This window comes from the organism of the source record quoted next, unplaced genomic scaffold, assembly GCF_019419815.1.
Source record: "Pyrus x bretschneideri cultivar Hongxiangsu unplaced genomic scaffold, Pyrus_bretschneideri_v1 Contig37, whole genome shotgun sequence".
Taxonomy (NCBI): domain Eukaryota; kingdom Viridiplantae; phylum Streptophyta; class Magnoliopsida; order Rosales; family Rosaceae; genus Pyrus; species Pyrus x bretschneideri.
In genome coordinates, this window is record NW_025999690.1 from 4,445,964 (window position 1) to 4,465,967 (window position 20,004).

The following is a 20,004-nucleotide window of genomic DNA, read 5'->3' on the forward strand; positions in this document are numbered from 1 at the left end:
TCTGAAATGGGTTATCTACGTGATGTGCTCAACGGCCGCATGTGCTCCAATATCACTCAATACGTGCACGATTGCTTAGAAGAGGGCCAATCGATTTTGAGTCCACGTTTCAAAAGTCTAGTTGCTATTTCAACCTCTAAGCAGCAATAAAACAAGAGGGCAAATGCTCGCTACAATTTGTTTCAACTCCTCTCTTTGCATGGACTATTTGTGAATTTCAACACAACTGGAAGTATCATTTGATGTCAAAGAAATTACTGGTATATACAAGTCACATTCGCATCTAAATCTCATACGAGAGAGGAAGTTATGTGACGAGAGAGATAGACAAATAAGGATAGGCAAGTATTTCCGCTCGGGCAGGATGACGCTATGAACTTCAGCTGGCAGTCATTCTTCATACGGCGAAAACACCATGAACTTTAGCCGGCAGTCATTCTTCATACGGTTATGAATTTCGTCCCTAAACCTGGCTTCCGAGAGCAAGCACAAGAACACAAACGATTTCAAAGAAAATGGATGAAATATTCTCGCCCTAGCGGTGACAAGCACAAGAATGACAGGTAAAATGGAAGAAACCATGTCTACGGAAAGTAATCACAACAAGATACTGCATTCGGGAACATGCACCAACCCCTTCTCCAGTAGAGCCTTCTGAGGCAAAGTTGTATTCAACCGGAGAGTTGTCAGATAGCAAAAGACACACCGTGTTGGCACTTCCACTTGGACATAATTACTGAAACATTCGGAGGAAGTTGTTTGCATATGCCATTGGCTTGACGTCAGGATGTGCCTGCAATATTATACAACGGAATTTTTTTAGTGCAACTAGGCACGTCATTATTGTACAGTATGTGCGAGCGCACGCGTTAAAAAATATGAAGCAGTTAAATTGACCGGAGTCACTGACCACTGCTGAGAAAGTAACAATGTTAGGCTTCAAATCTGGTGATTCGAAACGGATAAAGGCACCCTTGTTACCCATCTGCAACGTGCAAACCATAAACCAAAATTACCAGATGTGCAAAAATAATCTTCAATAAGGTTTCATACAGAACAAGTTTTACAAGACGAATTTATTAATGATAGAAGAGTAGCCGACTAGCAATCATTCAGTTACCTGATCACAGTAATTTGGAGCAGAAAAAACAGTGATGAGTTTGCCATCATGCTCAATCTCATAACCCTCGTCCTTTACTTCATGAGATCGCACAACTAAATCTGTATATTAACAGCCAGGTAAATCCTCCCGTACATCTTTTGGTAAGTAGCACCACTAACTTCAGTAAAATGACTTGTTAACACTAGTAAATTTACCTAAATTGTTTTCCTGCAAAAATCTTTTTGTCACATCACCACCAAAAGAAAGACCTACGCCTCGTTTGCTTGGCCCCCTTCCAGGTGCAGGTTGTGGATCACTCCACAGCAATTCACACATTAACCCTGATGAAACCCAGGAAAACAAATAAAAAATCTGCTGGCTAATTAACTTACAGAAGGTTTGTGAAATTGTGATGACATTTTTTCAAGCTTTGAATTCACCTGGTTAAGGCCAATAACAGAGGCTAACCGAAAAGCAGAATAAAGGGAAGGAATGTAATAAATTACCTTCCTCAGGAGGTTCACAAAACCGATTAATTGCTCTAATGTCACTGAGTTTCACTCCATCAACACTGAAAAGACCCCCATGGACTACAAAAACCTTCCCATTGATCACATGAGCCAGCGGTAGACAACAAAACACTTCAGCAAACAGCTCCACAAACTTTTCACTTAATTTGGACTGGACTTCGCCCTCAAAACCATATATCCTATTCATGCTCTTGCTCTCATGGTTTCCTCTTGCGAGATATATAGCTGAAAATCATACAACAGGTTACCAATTCAGAACAATATTTCTTTCCAATAAAAAAAAAAAGTTCCAACATGGTCAGATTAATGAGCAAAAGAAATGTGTTGAAAATAATATTGAAATTGGAAGGAGGAGCAACACAGTAATATCTCATGACAAAGTAATTGAAAAGTGGCTTGAACTTGACTTCAGAAAAGATATGGAAGGCCTAAAAGAATTTCTAACTATACTAACAAAAAAAAATTATAAACAGATCAAGAAAACTAAAGGATTCACCTGATGGAGACATGCACTTAAATGCAAACAACGTTAGGATCACCTCCAAAGAAAAAGATCCCCTGTCCACAAAGTCTCCATTGAATAGATATGGATTCTCATCTGAAGGAAGCCCGTTAAGCTCAAAAATATTTAGAAGATCATAGAACTGCAGGCAATACAAACAAACAAATGAGAGAGTGCCTAGAACATTAATAGATACATATCATGTAGACAACCACCAAAACTACCAAAACTAGAAGCTATAATACTTTGGTCGGACTAGGCTGACTTCAGAAAAAACCATAAGACAATGTGAAATTGAAATATTTATGGTTTCACCTAGTATTTGACATTTTACGGGTCCACACCCCTTTATTTCTCTATCAATTAACTTTCTAAGATGTTGTATGTTGTTCAAAGTCAAATCAAGCACTCGATCCAGTATCTTACGGATATGGAAGAGATGTATTACCTGACCATGTACGTCACCACAAACAGTAAAATGTTTGCCCTCAGGAATGTTTATATCGACCAGAGAAGGCATGGCTTGCAACATTTCTTTCGTCTGTAAAACAATTTGGAACGCATATCTGCAAAATTGATACCAGGTGAAGTGAAAAAAGTGTCCAACAATATTTTGCTGCCAAGGTCCATGACAGTGAGTATTGTAATTTCCCATACATACCGTTGGTGTAAATTCTTCTGATTCTTGAAATCCTCCATCATTTTCTTCACAAAATCCAAAGTAACAACGTCCCCTTCTATCCTTGCACCACCATATTGTGGCTCCACATCTGAAGTTGAAACAGATATCACTTTCATTAGCTCTCAAGTGCTAAAGCACGTAAATAAGCCTTACCCAATGTAAACGTAAATAGGACCTTATTATATCATTAATTTGAGAGTGAGGGTTTGGCCATAAGAGAGTCCCTCCAGTTATATAATCTATAAAATTCAAGGGCACCACTTTTATGTGGGTACATACATGACCTTCACCAAGGCATCAAATATTAAAAAATATGGAACATACTATTTTCTACCCGATTGTACATGTCAAAAGGATGGATGCTCAATCAGTCATCAATATCCAAAAAAGAAATTAGCAACTCCATTGCATTGCAATAAGTGATAACTTTTACGACATGTCTGGCTGTACCAAATAATATGCCACATTTGAAATGAGTCCAGAAAATCAAAGTTGCTTACCAAATGAAGCTAGATAATGCAGGCACACAAATAAACACAAACAAAAGAAAGATATATCCGCTCATGAGAATTCTTATTCGCATTAAGATGAATACTTTAAGCTTCCTGGTTTGATTATTTTCTTAGTGTTGCAAACTGGGTTTTTTTGTTCCAATTTTCTGTGACCAACTTTAGATCCAGAGCAACATAGACTTTAGAACAAGCAAACAAAGTTCAATCCCGACTCAAGAAAGTTGATCTAGAAAAAAAAAATATATATAAAATATATATAAGGCCTAGATCTACCCACTTGGGTTAGCTAGAGTAAATATCATCCATGTTCAATTCTTTTTAACTCCATTAAGACCATATCCATTCTCGAGAAAGTATGCCATCTAAATGGTAGGATCAAGAATGCATTAGCAGTGAGTGAATGAATATATTAGTTTGTAATACATCTCCTAGAACCTAACAGAACCTTTCCAACTATTAGAAGTTATGAGATTGACTTTGACTATTATCTTATGCTTCATTGATTGTGAACTCAAACCTAGGTTATTTACTCGACTTCCACGAAAGCCACGCCACCAACGTGCCCCTAGGGCCACCATGATCACCACCACTATTGTGGCCACAACTGCAGTCACTTCTGCTCTGAACATAACCAATGCTGCCACAACTCCTAGTCCAATTGCTGCTATGTAGTAGTCTGGTGACATACTGGGGGCCATTCCTATAATGATACAATATATAAGAATACTATAATTAATGCTGTTAACAGACACTATTTAGTATAGTGCACATTAATAGAATTTTGAAATGAAATGATAATCAGTTACTTAATGCTGATCAAGCTTATTTGGTGCTAACAAAACTGAGGATTACATGTTTCAGGAACTGATTCCTTACTAACGAGCAACCGAGACAAGAAAAAAGATCCTACACCGATGCCAACAGAAACAGAAGCAACTAATGCATATATTATACAGCATTAACTTTTGTGTACAGTTCATCCATCTGTAAAAACAATTTGGACAACTATGTAGTCCCAAATAATCCATGAAGTGTAACCAACATGAGAGACAGGAAAGAACCCGATATGAGAGGATCCTTCCATATCAAACTCAACCCAATGAAAACTGATTCATCCAAAATATCCCTAATAAACGCCCCATTTAATGAAATTTGAATGTGCAAATGATCACTTGTTCAATAAAAATGAAAAATAAAAAAAGAGGAACTTCTAGGTAATAACGGACCCTCTGAACTATAGCACTGACAAAATCGCCAGTACAAATACTACCCAAGTTCCATCCCTACTGCCATGATTATAGTTTTGGTACATTACATGGTCAACATGCTCACTTCTGCAGCTCCCGTATCTAACCTATAGCATCCACTACCAATGCAACCAACACTAACGAATCTTAGAAATACACTCAAACTTATCAAACATGGAAGCTGCTTTAAGAGCTCTAAACCTGCTTAATTCAGAATCAATAAATGACAAATCTAAAAACTATCTTTCATAATTACAAGTGTTCGTGAAAATTCAAGCCTTGAAATTCTTAAATATCCCTTGCGAGTTCAGACAAATAATCAGTATTATGGTAATAGCACACTATATAATGGCTCAAGTAAAACTGATACAAAGAGGGATTGGTAACAAAGTTCAGGATTTTACAAAGAATTGAAACTGAATCGGGGTAAATAGTAACAGAACCATGAAATAAATCAGGCGCCATCATACATTTCCAACAAAAGAAAACAGACACCCGTGTTGGCGAGAGCAAATCTTGCAGTTAACAAAACTTCAAACCTAAAAGAGAGAATTTTTTAAATCGAACTGCTATATTTTCTTTAATAACAAACTAATTCCACTAAAAAAAAATAGAACAAAACAGGGGATGCATCGGCCTGTTATCGCATTCACTCTTTTTGCAGTAGCATGCACTTGAGCACATTTCAAAGAATAAGATCCACACAATGCCTTGAACATACATATCAACATTCAGAAGTATATACAAGCAACTCTAACAATAATAAAACCATTGCTTGAAAGTTGAAACATACGATGATGAAATTCTGCAAAAAATTGAAACGTAAAAAGAAAAATACAGAAATAAAATCTATATAAGATAAGCAGAAGAAGGTGGAAAAACTCGGACAAACATAACAATAAATAGATCAGCATAAAAGCAACAACACTAATACCTATAGAATGATAATTAATAGAATCAGCTACAGGACGCCTTTCAGCCTCCGGTACAGATATTGCTTCAGCAAATTTAAGTTTCATCACTGCTTTCTCACATTCCTTCAATTTCTTGGTAGCATCAGGATCATTTGGACAGATTCTTTTGACCTATTTTAGATCAAGGAAAAAATTCAAACAATGCAGTCTCTTAGAGAATGTTACCAAAAGAAAATTTGGTACACTTTTTCAAAGGCATCCTTCTTCTCAAAGGAAAGACGATGGCATTACATAAAAATCTTTGCACACTTTGATTTTTCTTTTCTTACACTATACCTAAGCTTGTCTTATCACATTGAAAATTCTGATTAAAGAGCTTATGAAATTTGATTGTCTACCCCAGCCGCTCCATGTTCAGATATGGGGGGCGTACCATGTTTCAGTAAGGTTTCCAATTGCACAAACCATAACCATCTACAGTTTAGCATTGCTCCAGTAAATGTGCATATAAGAGATGTGAGCCACAATGAATAAGGACAAAGATTGTGTTCTAAAACTTTCAGAGACAGTTTAAAATGCAACTTTATAGTGATAAAGTGACGAAGAATTACGACCTTCAGACTGTGCAGCTTTGACTCTCCAGAAACTTAGATTTATCTTTAACGAAAACACTATCAGATGTATATGGTAAAAAACAACTAGGCAGATAACCATTTTCACATGATGAATAGATTGTTTAAAATCCTCCCTCAATATAGATAATTCAACTTCTTGCAGTTTAATATGATAGTAGGTATTGAAATTTAATTTTTGTCAGAATTTTCAAGAAGAAAAGTGCTGGAGAAAGCACCTGCTGAAAATCCTTTAACGCTTCTTTAAATTTCCCCATAGCAAGATAAGCTGCACCTCGCCTATAGTATCCCTGCAACAACAGAAAACCATCAGAACACAATCACACATGTCTAAATGCACAAAACCTAGGGGATAAAACATGCCTTTGAATATTTGGGATCAACTTCAATAGCCTTGGAAGCATCTTGTATGGCGCTACCATATTCCTCCAGTTTAAGGTGGGCAATTGAACGATTGGCCCAGTATACAGCATTCTGACTGTTTAATTCAATCGCTTGTGTATACAGATCAATAGCTTGAGCAAACTTATGAGCTGATATCATAGAGAAAATATGAGCACACTGATCATACCCCAAAATAAACACACTACAAGTACAAACAAATCAAAATTAATCTCTATGCGAGGACTGAGGCATTCTCACCAATTGTGAGGAAACAAATAGATAAAGTCAATGTCTCACATGAATTCATTCAATTCAGTGCACTTGTGTGAGATCAAGATTCTAAAAGATGTTAGGCGCTAATCGGGCAGCGGGTTGGGGCTTAGCGCCTAGGCAACTAGGTGGGGCTAGGTGGATTTAAGTAAATTTATTATGTATCGTATAAATAAGTGTGTGCTTACACTTAAAAATACATAATTGCACTGGGATAAATAAATTGAAAATGAGAATGGCATATAGATTATAAAAGTATTAGAACATAACAATGTATTAAAAGCTCGAGGCGTGAGCAAGGCGTCCAAGGGATAGCCCGCCTAGGCGTGAGGCAAAGCCTCATGGGACCTAACTTTTTTAATATATACGCTGAGCGTACACATATATTATAAATATACACATACACACACACACACACACACACACACACATATATTATATATATATATATATAATAGAGGATGAAAATCACAATGAGCACACATATAACAATGCACTGCAGACAGCACACACATCCATTATATAAAAAAATAAAAATCAGAAAAAAAAAAAGCAGAGAGACGATAGTGCAAGGAAGAGGTATGAGGCAGTTAAAACCTATTCCCCCCCCTATTCCTTCGTTCTCCTTCCCCCACTCCCTTAAAACAGAGGCAGCAACCCACCCAGGCCTTAAAGGATGCCTAGGCGCTCCCTAAGGCGAGCCTTTAAAACATTGGAACATAATAAAAACATGGGGAACAAGCATATCATATGTGTTCATCTAAGTATCCGACAAGTCTCTTACAATTTATTGAAGAAAATAAAATGCAAAATGAAAGTTATCTATTTTCTGTCTAAGTGAGAGTCTCGACTTAGGCAGGTCTGGGCGGGTTGGACGGGTTAGGCAAGCGCCTATGCAGGTCTGGAAGCTCTTTCTTAATTTTCAAAGGCCTAGGGGTTAATCGAAGCAGTGGCCAACTGCTCAACAGCTACATGGGATTTCTAGAATAGTGTGTTCGGTATATGTATAATGTCGGCCACTTGTTAGGATTTACTATATAGCAACACCGAAAGTAAATCTCACTCATATCAAATCTATTTTGATTATTTAAATTTTGATTTGTAAATACACATACACAAAATCCAAGAAATTTAAAGGATAGTTTATTTCATAACCATACATATTAAATTAAATTAATAGGAAAAAAAGGGTAATGACAGAATGTAGAAGCACGGATTATTACCTTTATATGCTTCATTGGCAAGGAGTTTAGCATCTTCAGCTTGCTTAACATTAGCATTATCAGTTTCCATGATGGGCATAAACTTTGTCGTCTACAATAAGTAAAGTGGAATGTTAGCAAATTACAGATTCCATGATTAATTTCTCATCCTCAGTTTACAATCAATATCAGCTCTCAAGTAAGGTTGAGATGACATATCAGGCAATAACAGTTATCTTTCGAACAGACAAAAAAGTTTTAAATTGCAATTCAAGAAAATATCAATGACTCGTCAATATGAAAACTAATATGCTAGTCATACTCAATGCCCATTAATACTTTTCTAATTCAACTCAGCACTGAATCAGAATTAATTATACATGTACCTCAGACGACTAAATTCTATGTTGCCATACATCAAATGATTATGATTATTTTCTACCAATCGGAAGCTATATCCTTCCCCAATTGTGTAAAAATCTCATTCTCCATCGGAATACCATAATCAACATTCAGGCAATTGTCTTTTAGCGTCGGACGTGGCAACAACAGATTCCTCCGTTACTGCATTTACTAGTTACGGACAAAAGTTAGCTCCTTTAGAGCGATTAACAGCTTCATAACTGTGACACGCAGCTTTAGAAGTTCTAAAACTTCAGCGTATGCTAACGCTATCGACACCTTACAAGACTGTCACAAAAGACACAGACCCATTAACCTTAGAAATCGAAAATGTCCTATTCTATCATGTTTTCTTAATTATTAATTAGTAATTCCCACAACCCATGTGAAGCAAAAAAATTCAGAATCACCAACAACACAAACTGAATGAAATCCTAAGTTGTCCAAAAATGATACGTACAGCTTCAAATTCTAAGATTTTCAATCTCCAAAATTTCGACAAAAATTGGGACCCGAAAAGCAGACAAACCGACCCTTGAAACAACAACTTTGCTCGGCCAATGAGAATTCTAATTAAACAGAAACCAAACATATGATCCACTCATTCGTAAAATTGAAAATTTAATAGCTTTTTCCTTGTCTTCATTGGCAGCAACCGTACGGAACAGAGATTTAAACAGTGTATCAGTTAAAAGAAACAGTTCGGGAAAAATTTACAAAAGATTAATCCTTTATTTTTCTCAGAAACCAAACAGGGAGCTAACCCAATAGAAGAAAGTATATACCTATTGCATCAGCAGACAGTATCAGATCTCGGCAGAGAGAGAAGAGATACCAGAGAGAGACAGTTGGAGGGAAAGAGAAACCCTAATTTTATAGGACCTTGGATTTAGATAGATATACCAGCAGCTGTTGTTGAGGAGTAAAAGGGGGTCTTGGTCTAGTTCATTGTACAAGGGTTTAGACTTCAGAGGCAAAACTATAGATGTGTGGGTCTAGAGAGGGGAGAGTGAGAGAGGGAGATTTTAGGAAGCTTATTTTCTATGTGATTTAAAAAAAATAAATAAATAAAATTGTCTTGTTGGGCTTTTGTTCATGTGATTCAACATAAAAGACAAAGTTTACCGATTAGAAATGCAATTTCAGGATTTACACAATTTAAATGAACGTGAACAACGCTCACAAGAGAAAAAAAAAAAAGAAAAAGGAAATTACACTTCCATAAGTATATGATTTCTATCAATCATTTATAGTTGGAGCTAATGATGCTTCCTTAATTTAAAAAACAATAAAAAGCAAAACATTTCAATAAATTGAACAGATCTATCAATCACTTATGCTCGTAGCACGTTCACCTTACTTGTATTTTTACACACCTAAATTGTAACATTGGTCCAAAGTTTTTACTCAATTAGAGTTTTAGTTTTCGAATAATCAATTTGTGGATATTGGTTTATGAATTTTTCACATAGTGAAATAATAATCATGTTATGTAATTATGTAATTTGTCACAGTTGATGATTTTCGAGCCGTTCTTTTGATTATTCCCTCGACTGACATAGAGCTCATGTTTGAATGTTATAACTCACAAACCCTTAGATTGCACAAATTTTTTGGAGGCTGATGACACGCTAAAAGCTTCCGGATCAGGAGATCACGTACCTACGTACATATTTCGCCTATCATAACTGCGCTTAACATGACTAAAGCCTCCTAAGTTGCTAACCGAAACACCATGGAATGGGTTATAGAAGACTCCTCTAACACTACAACCTCGAGTATTTTAGACTATGGCATCGCTTGCATAGTTACAAAGGTAGTGCGATATTTGGAAAATTGAGGTGGTTCCCTATACCAATAAGAATGGTGTAAGAAAGACCAAACAAAGTCACGGGAGGATCTAAAAAGGTCATTCCCAGCTTTGGGGTTTCTAACCTGCATATGTAGTTCCCAACGTTGGTTCGTGCTAGGTGCTTGAGTCATTGCATAAGACGCTATTTCTTTAACCAAGCTCGCTTGCTTGTGGCTGATTGATGGAATCAGACTGGAACCAGTCAGAAGCTTATAAGGTAATAGCTGCACATGATTGAGGCTAACTCAAATCGAAGTTTAGCTCATGCGCATAGTTCATTATGATTCCATGCCACAATATTGCTTAATAATCTTTAAAGCACATATCCTCCTACATTTAATTATAGATACAACTAAATAATCAAAAATACTTACCTCTTGGAGCGCTATCATGGCTTGTACCAAAGTTGTTCACCTGATGGATGGGCCTTTGAATTGTTTTCCTCATCGGAGTTCAAACCTAAAAAGGTGAACTATGCAAATCCAAAAAAAAAAATTGCTGCTTACATTGTCTATAGTAAAACGTCGATATTTTCGTCGTTAAGGACTGGAATTATAAGCCTGTAAAGTGTTGTGGAAAGATGACATCAATAGCTTTCCAATGATATAAGCCTCACTGTTCAATTATATATGAGCAATTCCAGTTTAGTCCACAAAGTGGAATGATATGCATAGACAAATTGTTGTTTGCATCTTTATTTGTTTCAGAGTTGCTTCATGTTTCGCGTTGGAACTACGCTTGGGTGAGTATGGAGTTACAAACATACTTTTCATGTCCTCTGAATTAACTTATTCTTGTACTTTAGTTCATAAATGATTGACATGTTGTCTAAACTTAGTCACCTCACTCATTCATTCTAGATGAAGCATTCGGGATTTTGCAGGATCGACTTGAATATTAAGATCACTTTGCAGCGCTCGTTAATCCCAGATTGTAGGAATCTACAAGAATATAGGAAACCCGTCTGATCCTCAATCGAGTTAAGTTTTCGTGTCCTGTGGAATAAACATATCTTGTTTGGTGCCCAACAAAATGTGGGGCATCATGGGTCTGTTTATTCACCTGGTTACGATTGGAGTTCTTTAGTCCATGATCGGACTTCGAAGGTGCACTTACTCCGATATGCCTTACTCCAGATAATTTCAGAGTAAATTAGACTATTAGAGTAACAATGTCGTTCGAATTTCTTCGTGTGTGGGAATCTGAATCCATAATCGCCATGTGATTGAGAAATCATTCAGAATTCATAAATTTTTTCTTCTTACTCCATATAGTATATCCCCTGTTCTTTTCCATTTTAGTAGTGGATGAGGACAATAGTAGAATCACACAGTGCTTTGTGAGTGACCTTGTTTTTAGCTTGTCAGAGCGGACTAACATTAGTTGGAATCTTTAGGTTAACTATTAACTTAGTCATTATTGTGTGTATCCTGGATTTATGGATTGTTCTGGCACGTCGGGTGTCAATTATATGACTTCGGAGGAAGAACTTGCGGAATTCCAGCTTACGCTACAAGTGGTAAACAACGATAATGTTTTCCATGTAGCATAGAATTGCATTCCCAAAAAAATTGCATAAAGCTGGCATCCATATCTTCACGATGGTTTATAATACGGAGCCAATTCTTTTAGAGCATGTACAATTTAATCTATCAATTTGACAGTGTTGCTGTGATGTACTGTTTGGGTTAACTTGTTGTTCAACTACTTTGCAAGCCAAATTTGAGGTCGTTATGTCCTCTAGAAAATTATATAAAATAATAACATTGTAGATACAATCTACTTCTTAGCTTCCTAGGCGTACATGGCACGTCACATGGAAAAATCGAAGAGGTTCTGAACTCTTAGTTTTCCTTCATTTGTGCAGCTCTAACACGAATACAGCTTCAGATGTCCTTGTTTGAGGAACTGGATGGGTTGGCTGCGTAGAAAATTCTGAAAACTTGACACAACAATCTTCAACAACATAATTTTCGTTTCCAACTTGGCTTGTGTTAAAATTTATTCGGGAAATCAATCTTTCATTCAAAATCTTCGAAGTGCGCATAATTAGCTTTAAGGCACGATTGCATTGCCCCTAGAGCTTTATAGCACTTGCCGCAGTTGGAATGCTAATGGATTTGGATTTAGTTGTATGAAAAGCTGATTGTAGACCTTAGACGAGAGGTCTACAAGTTGAATTTGCAATGAGGCGTTAGTCAGGGCGAAGCCAAACCTGTCCTTACTTCCTTCTTGCAAGCTTTTGTGAATCAAGTTCATTCTAGGTTAATTTGTTTGGATATGATTTTCCCTAAATAATCAAACTAGTCCTAGTTCATACCCAAAAAAGCTAAGTAACACCATTTGAAAATTAAATAATAATGCCGCCTTGTCCACATAGCACATCACATTAGCCTCCACCATTGCGAACGCATTGCATTATATATATTCACTCTCTCTAGCTTTCTTTCTCTACAATGAAAAGCAGAAGCCTTTTGAGAAAAGTGTAAAGTGGTTTTTTCTACGGCGGAGCTTTGAGAGAAAGGTACGTAGAAATGAAGTGAACACTCATAGCTCAGGTTTAAAAGCATCTCCAATGCTGTAGGCATGGCAAGTTGTCTATTAAATTTGTCTCATGAAAAAAATGTGTTACTCAAATTGAATAAGCGAATCAAGTAGGCAAAATTCTATTTTATTATTTCTTTCACCTTTGATATTTACAGATCTACTATTTGACTATCATACACTATGGCAATGTGGAATCTCAACACGCATCCTTTTGGTGAGTAGCTCGTGCCATGTATGCGCGCTCGACGATAGGCACAGGATAACAGTTTAGTGATTAGATTTTCCTCATGCTCTTGTGATTCTTTTTTATGGTCTTACTCCAAGACATGATTATAATATACCCATTAAACATAAATAATAGCAATGGTCCCTCAACTTTAACTCAATTGGAGCAATGGTCCCTCAACTAAAAATCCATTACCATTGGTCCTTCAACTTTAATCCAACTAGAGAAATGGTCCTTTAACTTTAACCTAATTTGAGCAATGGTCCCTCAACTTTAACCCAATTGTAGCAATGGTCCTTTCAACATAATTCGTTTTGATAAAATTCTGACGAAGTTGATAAAAAGGACCATAGTTACACATTTTGATGAGTTAAGGGACCTCAATCGTAGCAATGGTCCTTCTAACATAACTAATTTTGATGAAGTTGATGAAAAAAACCATATTTACGTATTTTGATGAGCTAAGGGACTAATGGTAATGAATTTTTTAGTTGAAGGACCATTTCTCTAATTTGATTAAAGTTAAGAGATCATTGCGACAATGTACTCCAACATATATTGTAATCAGTCTTCTTATTTGGTTTGAACTGTAAGTGTAACACATGAAATCAATCAACGAATTCAAGTTTTGAAAAGATGAGTTTTCATGCCAAGCTCATGATGTTCGAGTTGACATTGACAGTTAAAAACAATATACTATAGAGGACTTTATGTTATGTTATTAACTGTCATGTTTAAACAGGAGGAAAATACTGCTAAATAGTAGTTTTACTGATAAATATCAACTCCCCTCTCTATTTTCATTTTGTGTTTTATTTATTTATAAAAGTATGAGTTGACATTTTAGACCCGATACTATAATGTGGCCCGATGAAACAAATGAATATGAGTTGGCTATAATCATACCCGTTTCATAATTATGTAAACCTATTTAACATAGTTAATAAACAGTTTGTGTTTCAAGCCAACTCCCTAAACTCAAAAAATGACATGTTTGACAATCATATTATCTGCTAAATCATATACAGCTCATAAAACAATATTACATGTTTTTTTTATTTATTATTTATTTTATTTTTTTAATGGAGTATAACACATTATAAACCATTTAAATTTAGGGAAATTTTGAAATAGGTCAAATGACACGTTTAATCCTTTTATTTTATAATTTTTATGTAAACATTATATTCTACATGTGATTTTGTACCTGTGAATATTAGTAAATTCGAATATACTAATATACACGTCCGAAAGTATTTTTAAAAATAAAAATATTTCCACACTCGTATCAATCATTCATTAAACTACACATATTTTAAAAATCCAAAATGATATGTACATATATAACTTTTTAAGTTTAAAATGCATTGTATTTCCCACATTTGTCAATAGTATACATAAAATTACAAGTATACTGCATATATTTTGACATATTATTGAAGAAATAATAAAATAAAATAAAATAAAAATTTTAAAGAGATAAACATTAAATTTTAAAAATACTTTTTTTAACCAATTTACCGAATTTATATTTTTCAAGTCAGTATTATACCTATTTTGTATTTTACTAACCTATACCTATAAATATTAAATGAAATAAATGCATCATTACTATGTAAAATGTTTAAATATGTTTGATATTCAATTCAACTCAAAGTCAAAGTTTAGCAAGTGGCCTTATACCACAATAGTGGAAATGTGAAATTGGTACCAAGAGAAATATCGTACAAATAAAAATCTAATTTTGCACAGTAGACTAGTCAAATGAGCTAGTCAACTAGTTACAAGTTAGTCAGTGATATAAAGAGCAATTGCAAAAACAAATCCTAATTGACCAATACGTCCAACTAATCAAGGTTTGCCCAAATTAGTTTAGCAACAATAATTCCTAAACTTGAACACATTTACATTTCAGTTCATTATGCAAACAGTAGTGACAAAACAATTATGAAACAAAGTACGTTGGATTGACTAGTCAATCTCATCAGTCAACTAAGTACAGATTCGTCAGTTAATCAAACGCAAATCCATGAATCAAACTTAGTTCACTACAAGTTATCCTGGTCAATGACAATTCAATTCATTGCTCATAATATACAGTGTAAACTTAATCGTAAACACATATCAAATAACAACTTATAGGATGCATGAAACATGTGCTAGTAAATAAGATATGTGAATAAGTTTAAGAGACAAAGAACACAAGAAGTTTTTGGCCAAAAAAAACTCATCTCTGGATTAAAAAATCAGGGACTCTCCATTGAGTCCAATCCACTAATGTAAACAAGGTTCATACAATGACCACACAAACTCAATTCTTAGATCCCTATCTACGAAACGATTTTACATTTGTGCAACCTTGCCTTACACGAGATGAACTCCTTCGATCTTCATGAAGTGGCAACTCATCCTGAACTTTTCACCTTGTGGCACCGATATAAAGTCAAATCACGAAATGATATGATGTTATGATATATGCATATAAAATCTGGATTCAACAACCAATCAGTTTCTCTGATCAAACAGTTGAAAGAAGAAACTGATGAGAATCCAAAACGGGTAAGTTTAAAGATTTGAAACTTGGAGAACTTGACCACAAAAATAAAACAAAACCAAGAAGAACAATGTAACCCTATTCTACAATGAGTGGGTGTTTAATGCATGAACATGGTTTTGTAGCTAAGGTTTCTAATGAAGAACACAAGAGGCAATCTAAGGTTTTAAAACACTCTTTGAAAATGTAAAATTTCCCAGCCAAAACAAATGAGCAAACAAGAAAATTTTAAATAAGCATTTACAGAGAAGGATTTATAAATATTCAAAGAAGGATATTACCCAGAAAAATGTTTGATGCTCCTAGGGAGATTTGAGATGAAGAGGAAAAACAAACCCTCTCAAAATTATAAACTATCTCTCTAAAGAGGAAATGAAATCCTCCAACCCTATTAAAACAAAAACCTTTGATTGTTGCAAACAAAGTACAAAGAGACACTTGTCAAATGTACAAGCAATCTGAGCAAATCAATGGTGAAAAAACTCAATCACGTCTAAAAAGTGCCAGTCAGCTTATGTGGGATGTCTTAAATTGCATGCCTAGCTAACTAGATAGCAGCGAGAGATTCTGCTAGTCAAAATGCATCAATAAGTTAAACATGAAATGCATATGCATGAACAAACTTCTTATGTTGATGATTGTCTCTCAGTCAATGCCATTGAACGCATGGTCCAGTAAAATAAACCCACAATAGAGTTGCAAGAACAAAAAGAATCTAGGAGCAGGTGTGGTATCATTTACAACTGTTGACAAGGAAAGCCAAACAAATAACTCTAGACTTCACAATCTCCCCATTTAGCTTTCCTTGACAAAATATCCCAAAACCTATGACTAAATTTACAAATATCCTCACTCAAGGTAACATCAATTAACAGAAGAAGACCAAGTAATTATAACAACTCTCACAAAAAAAAAAAAAAAAAAAAATCTTGGCAAGAAACAAGTGAAATTTATCATAGGTTAGGTAGGTAGTAAAATAACACACATAATTTATCATATGAAACATCATTAACATAATTTGTCTCCCCCATTTTGTCACGATAGACAAAGACAAGGCGGATATCACACGTAATGTCCAAATTAGCAGCAAAATAACACAACGCAATGATAGCAAAAGCACAACGGATAACAAAAAATAATAGATCATATGAGCATGCCCAAGCCAAATAAATCAATAATTAGACTAGCAACAAGTAAGCACATGTCATAAAAATATTCCAAATAAAGCACAAGTGATGCAACTAATAACGCAAAGTCCTAAAAGGAAAACTACTCCTCAAAAATTAGGTCTCACCTAAACAACTCACTCCCCCATAAGAAATACTCCAATGACTTTCAAGCTAGAACAAAGGAGATGAACATAGCATCATAACTTCTTAAAATGGAACTCACCCTCAAAGGCATAGTCATCCAACCAAACTAACTGAAGATATCTTTTTCCAAATTATGGACAGAAGCAGCAATAGTACTAAAGGCGCAAAATTCAAAGCATACAACCTCTAGGGTTTTGATGAAGGGACAAAAACCATAGATAACTAAAGGGAATGTTGGAGATATAATAAAGAATTACAACTTGACATGAAAGAAGCACACAAGATTAGAGTTAGGAAATGAACTTAGTACACATAGAAAAAGAAAAATAAAATCTTACTCTCCCATAACATGAACTCTCAACAAAATACTATACTCCCCTAAAATGAGTGCTCTCATAAGGCAACATGACTCTCCCGTAATACCCAGATGTGAAGATGGAGAACAAGGCATAATATCAACACCAAGTGATAGAATGATACATATGTGCACTTAGGATATACTTAGGCTTAGTGGTGTTAGCATAAGTGATGACAAGATAATCATATGGTTTCACCTGAGAGATGTGATTGAGATGACTCCATATAAAAAAAAAAACAAATAAGAGTATTACTTGCAAATTGACAATCCTAAATGACCTAAGTAACCTTAAAATTGTTCACTCTTCTGACGAAAACCAATTACTCAATAGAAAAGAAAAACATACCCATTTAAAAATGGTTTTGTGCAAGAGCACATAACAATGTACCCAAACAATTTGGACAACACAAAACAAAAAATTGAGATCAAAGAAGATATGCATAATCTCAGCATCAATAAACTACAGCAAACGAGACAATCCATAAGGGAATTGAAACACAGAGTAGTTTGAATGTCTATGCTTCCAAGGTGTGATTAGCAATTCAAGAACTTGAGAAATAGACATGTAGTGCAACTCTAAAATGACAAATCTTCAAAGGCATACATGGACAGTAAAGCACAGATTAACACAAGTTCATAATGCAATAATAATGTGTCAAGGTAGAGGAAGAAGGACATGTGATAACCTTCTTGAAATCATAGTTTCATGCCACTAGGCCCAAAGTTAATTCAAAGACTAACCAAACTTTTAATAGTCTATTAAGCTTAAGAAACAACACTTCCTTCATAATATGAACAAAGGACAAGACTCACAAAGAGCAAGACACAAGCCTTAAAAGAAAGTGAACTTTAGCGTGGAATTTTGAGTGAGGCACCAATTTGAAATATGCCAAGGCCAATTGAATGAAGGTGAATATTTATGAGACACCATTTGATTTTTAGAAATTCAAATCCATGACCTGTAGAAGGAATCTTGAAGCACAACTTCATGTCATTGCACGGAAGGCCAAATTGATGGAAATTTTGCATTTTTTATGATATATGATTTCTTTTTTTAAGACACTCCTCTCATACAACACTCTCCCATTTTAATTTTTGTTTCGATTTGGGAAGAGGGCAAACAAGAAGAAGAGAAATGACACATGGTTTGAATTAAAGAGTAAGTAAAGTCACTGCAACTTAATTAAGACCAAAGTTAACTTAACCCTCAATCAACCCAAGCTTTTGTGAGGTAAGAAAATTGATTTTTCAAAGGCTATCTGAATTAATAGGGAGAACCTTTGACATCACAATGGAAAAATTATCCAAGGTTAATCCACAAAATACTAACAATGTATGATAGTTAAGAGATGCATACAGAAAAAAATACAATTATCTGATAGTCAACTGACAAAGCAGAAACATGCACAGAAACTGGACGTACTAGAAAAACTCGAAAGCTTCACTATTCAACCCATTTCATTTAGAATAAAGACAGCTAGCTGTTTTTCAGTTGGCACAAAGATTAACGTAAAATTTTTACCTTTGTGATATCTCTAATAGAGTGATGTCGCATGTTAATATGTTTGGTTCTTAAGTGTTGGATAGGGTTCTTCGAAATGTCTCCAAATGGTATGCATTGGCAGATTTAAGTCAAGAAACTTGAGTGAAGATATCATCAATGTTAACGCCTTCAAGTTGAGAGTAACCTTAAGTAATAAGTCTAGCCATATTTCTGATTGCATTTCCTGACCCAACATGCTTGTTCATGTATATCCATTTAGTACCAGTAATGTTGATGATTGATGGACGAATGCCAATGGACCAGACAACATTTCTTTCAAGATGATTTGGTTTTTCCTGAATAGTGGAAATCCATTTGTCATCAGTCAACGTATCTTTGATGTATTTTAGCTCGGATTCAAAAACAAACCATACATGATCAGTCCTGATTCTAACCAGAGCAGGAGAACCATATATAGATTCATTCAGTGTGACATATATTCAGTGAGGAATTGACGTGAAGTGTTAGATTTTTCTCTCAAGAAGCACATTCAGGTGAACATAAAGTATTCATCCATAATTAGTAGACATAAATTGTTTCCCTTCACAGATGGAGGTAGAATTGGACCAACGAGATTCATGTGTATTACCTAAAGAGGCATGGATGTTCCAATGCTTGACAATTCCTTGATGGACACCTTAGTTTGTTTCCCCAAAAACCATGATCCACAAACACAAGAGTTAGAGATAAAATGATGTGGCAACCCCCTAACAACCTTTTTCTTGGATAATTTGTGTAGATCCTTGATGTTCACATGACCAAATTGTCTATGAAACAACACACTTGTTTCATCAATTGCTTGGTTAAATAATGAAGATTTACCAATTTTAGAAGCATTAAGGATGTAACATTTGTCTTTGGACTTTAGGATGATAAGCATATTCTTTCCAATTTTATCGACAATCTGACAATCTCTTTTGGATGAATACAATTCATCAGCCATTTTGTCACATAACTGACTAATATTGATGAGGCTTGACTTCAACGCATCCACATATCCGACATTCTTTAGCTGAGGAAAATCAATAATATTGACAGCACCCTGTTTAGTTAATTGAGACTTGTCCCCCACAACTAAACACAACGTCACCACCATTACAGGGAGCAAAAGACAAAAAGGCATCTTTTTATCTGGTTATATGATGAGAAATGACAGTACATTCAGTTTGGTAATTGAAAGTGCGTTGAGTATCACAAGACATTTATCAGAAACTTTCTTAATCCATTTAGAG

The 20,004-nt window shown here is 35.1% G+C and overlaps 1 protein-coding gene across 2 annotated transcripts; it reads right to left on the reverse strand.

The window, feature by feature from the left end:
• Window positions 1-176: 176 nt before the first annotated feature.
• Window positions 177-9,384, reverse strand: LOC103937340 (serine/threonine-protein phosphatase 5-like). Of its 2 annotated transcripts, XM_048563936.1 has the most exons (14): window positions 9,165-9,384; window positions 7,999-8,089; window positions 6,485-6,654; window positions 6,340-6,411; window positions 5,510-5,660; window positions 3,846-4,028; window positions 2,796-2,904; window positions 2,583-2,700; window positions 2,129-2,276; window positions 1,609-1,857; window positions 1,318-1,443; window positions 1,121-1,221; window positions 911-985; window positions 177-793 (listed from the first exon to the last, which is right to left on the reverse strand). In XM_048563936.1, exons 2-14 carry the CDS (start codon window positions 8,075-8,077, stop codon window positions 734-736), a joined length of 1,641 nt encoding a protein of 546 aa, XP_048419893.1. In that variant the 5' UTR covers window positions 8,078-8,089; window positions 9,165-9,384; the 3' UTR covers window positions 177-733. The 2 variants fall into 2 exon arrangements, with proteins under 2 accessions (XP_048419893.1, XP_048419894.1); XM_048563937.1 differs by lacking the exon at window positions 3,846-4,028 and having other exon boundaries at window positions 9,165-9,382.
• Window positions 9,385-20,004: the final 10,620 nt, after the last annotated feature.

Coding starts and splice junctions, on each gene's coding strand:
- LOC103937340 (XM_048563936.1), bottom strand. CDS start 8,077: ATGCCCATCATGGAAACTGATAATGCTAATGTTAAGCAAGCTGAAGAT. Junction 5,661..6,339: donor CGTTAAAGGATTTTCAGCAG/GTGCTTTCTCCA, acceptor GATCTAAAATAG/GTCAAAAGAATCTGTCCAAA. Junction 2,277..2,582: donor GTGGTGACGTACATGGTCAG/GTAATACATCTC, acceptor TATTGCCTGCAG/TTCTATGATCTTCTAAATAT.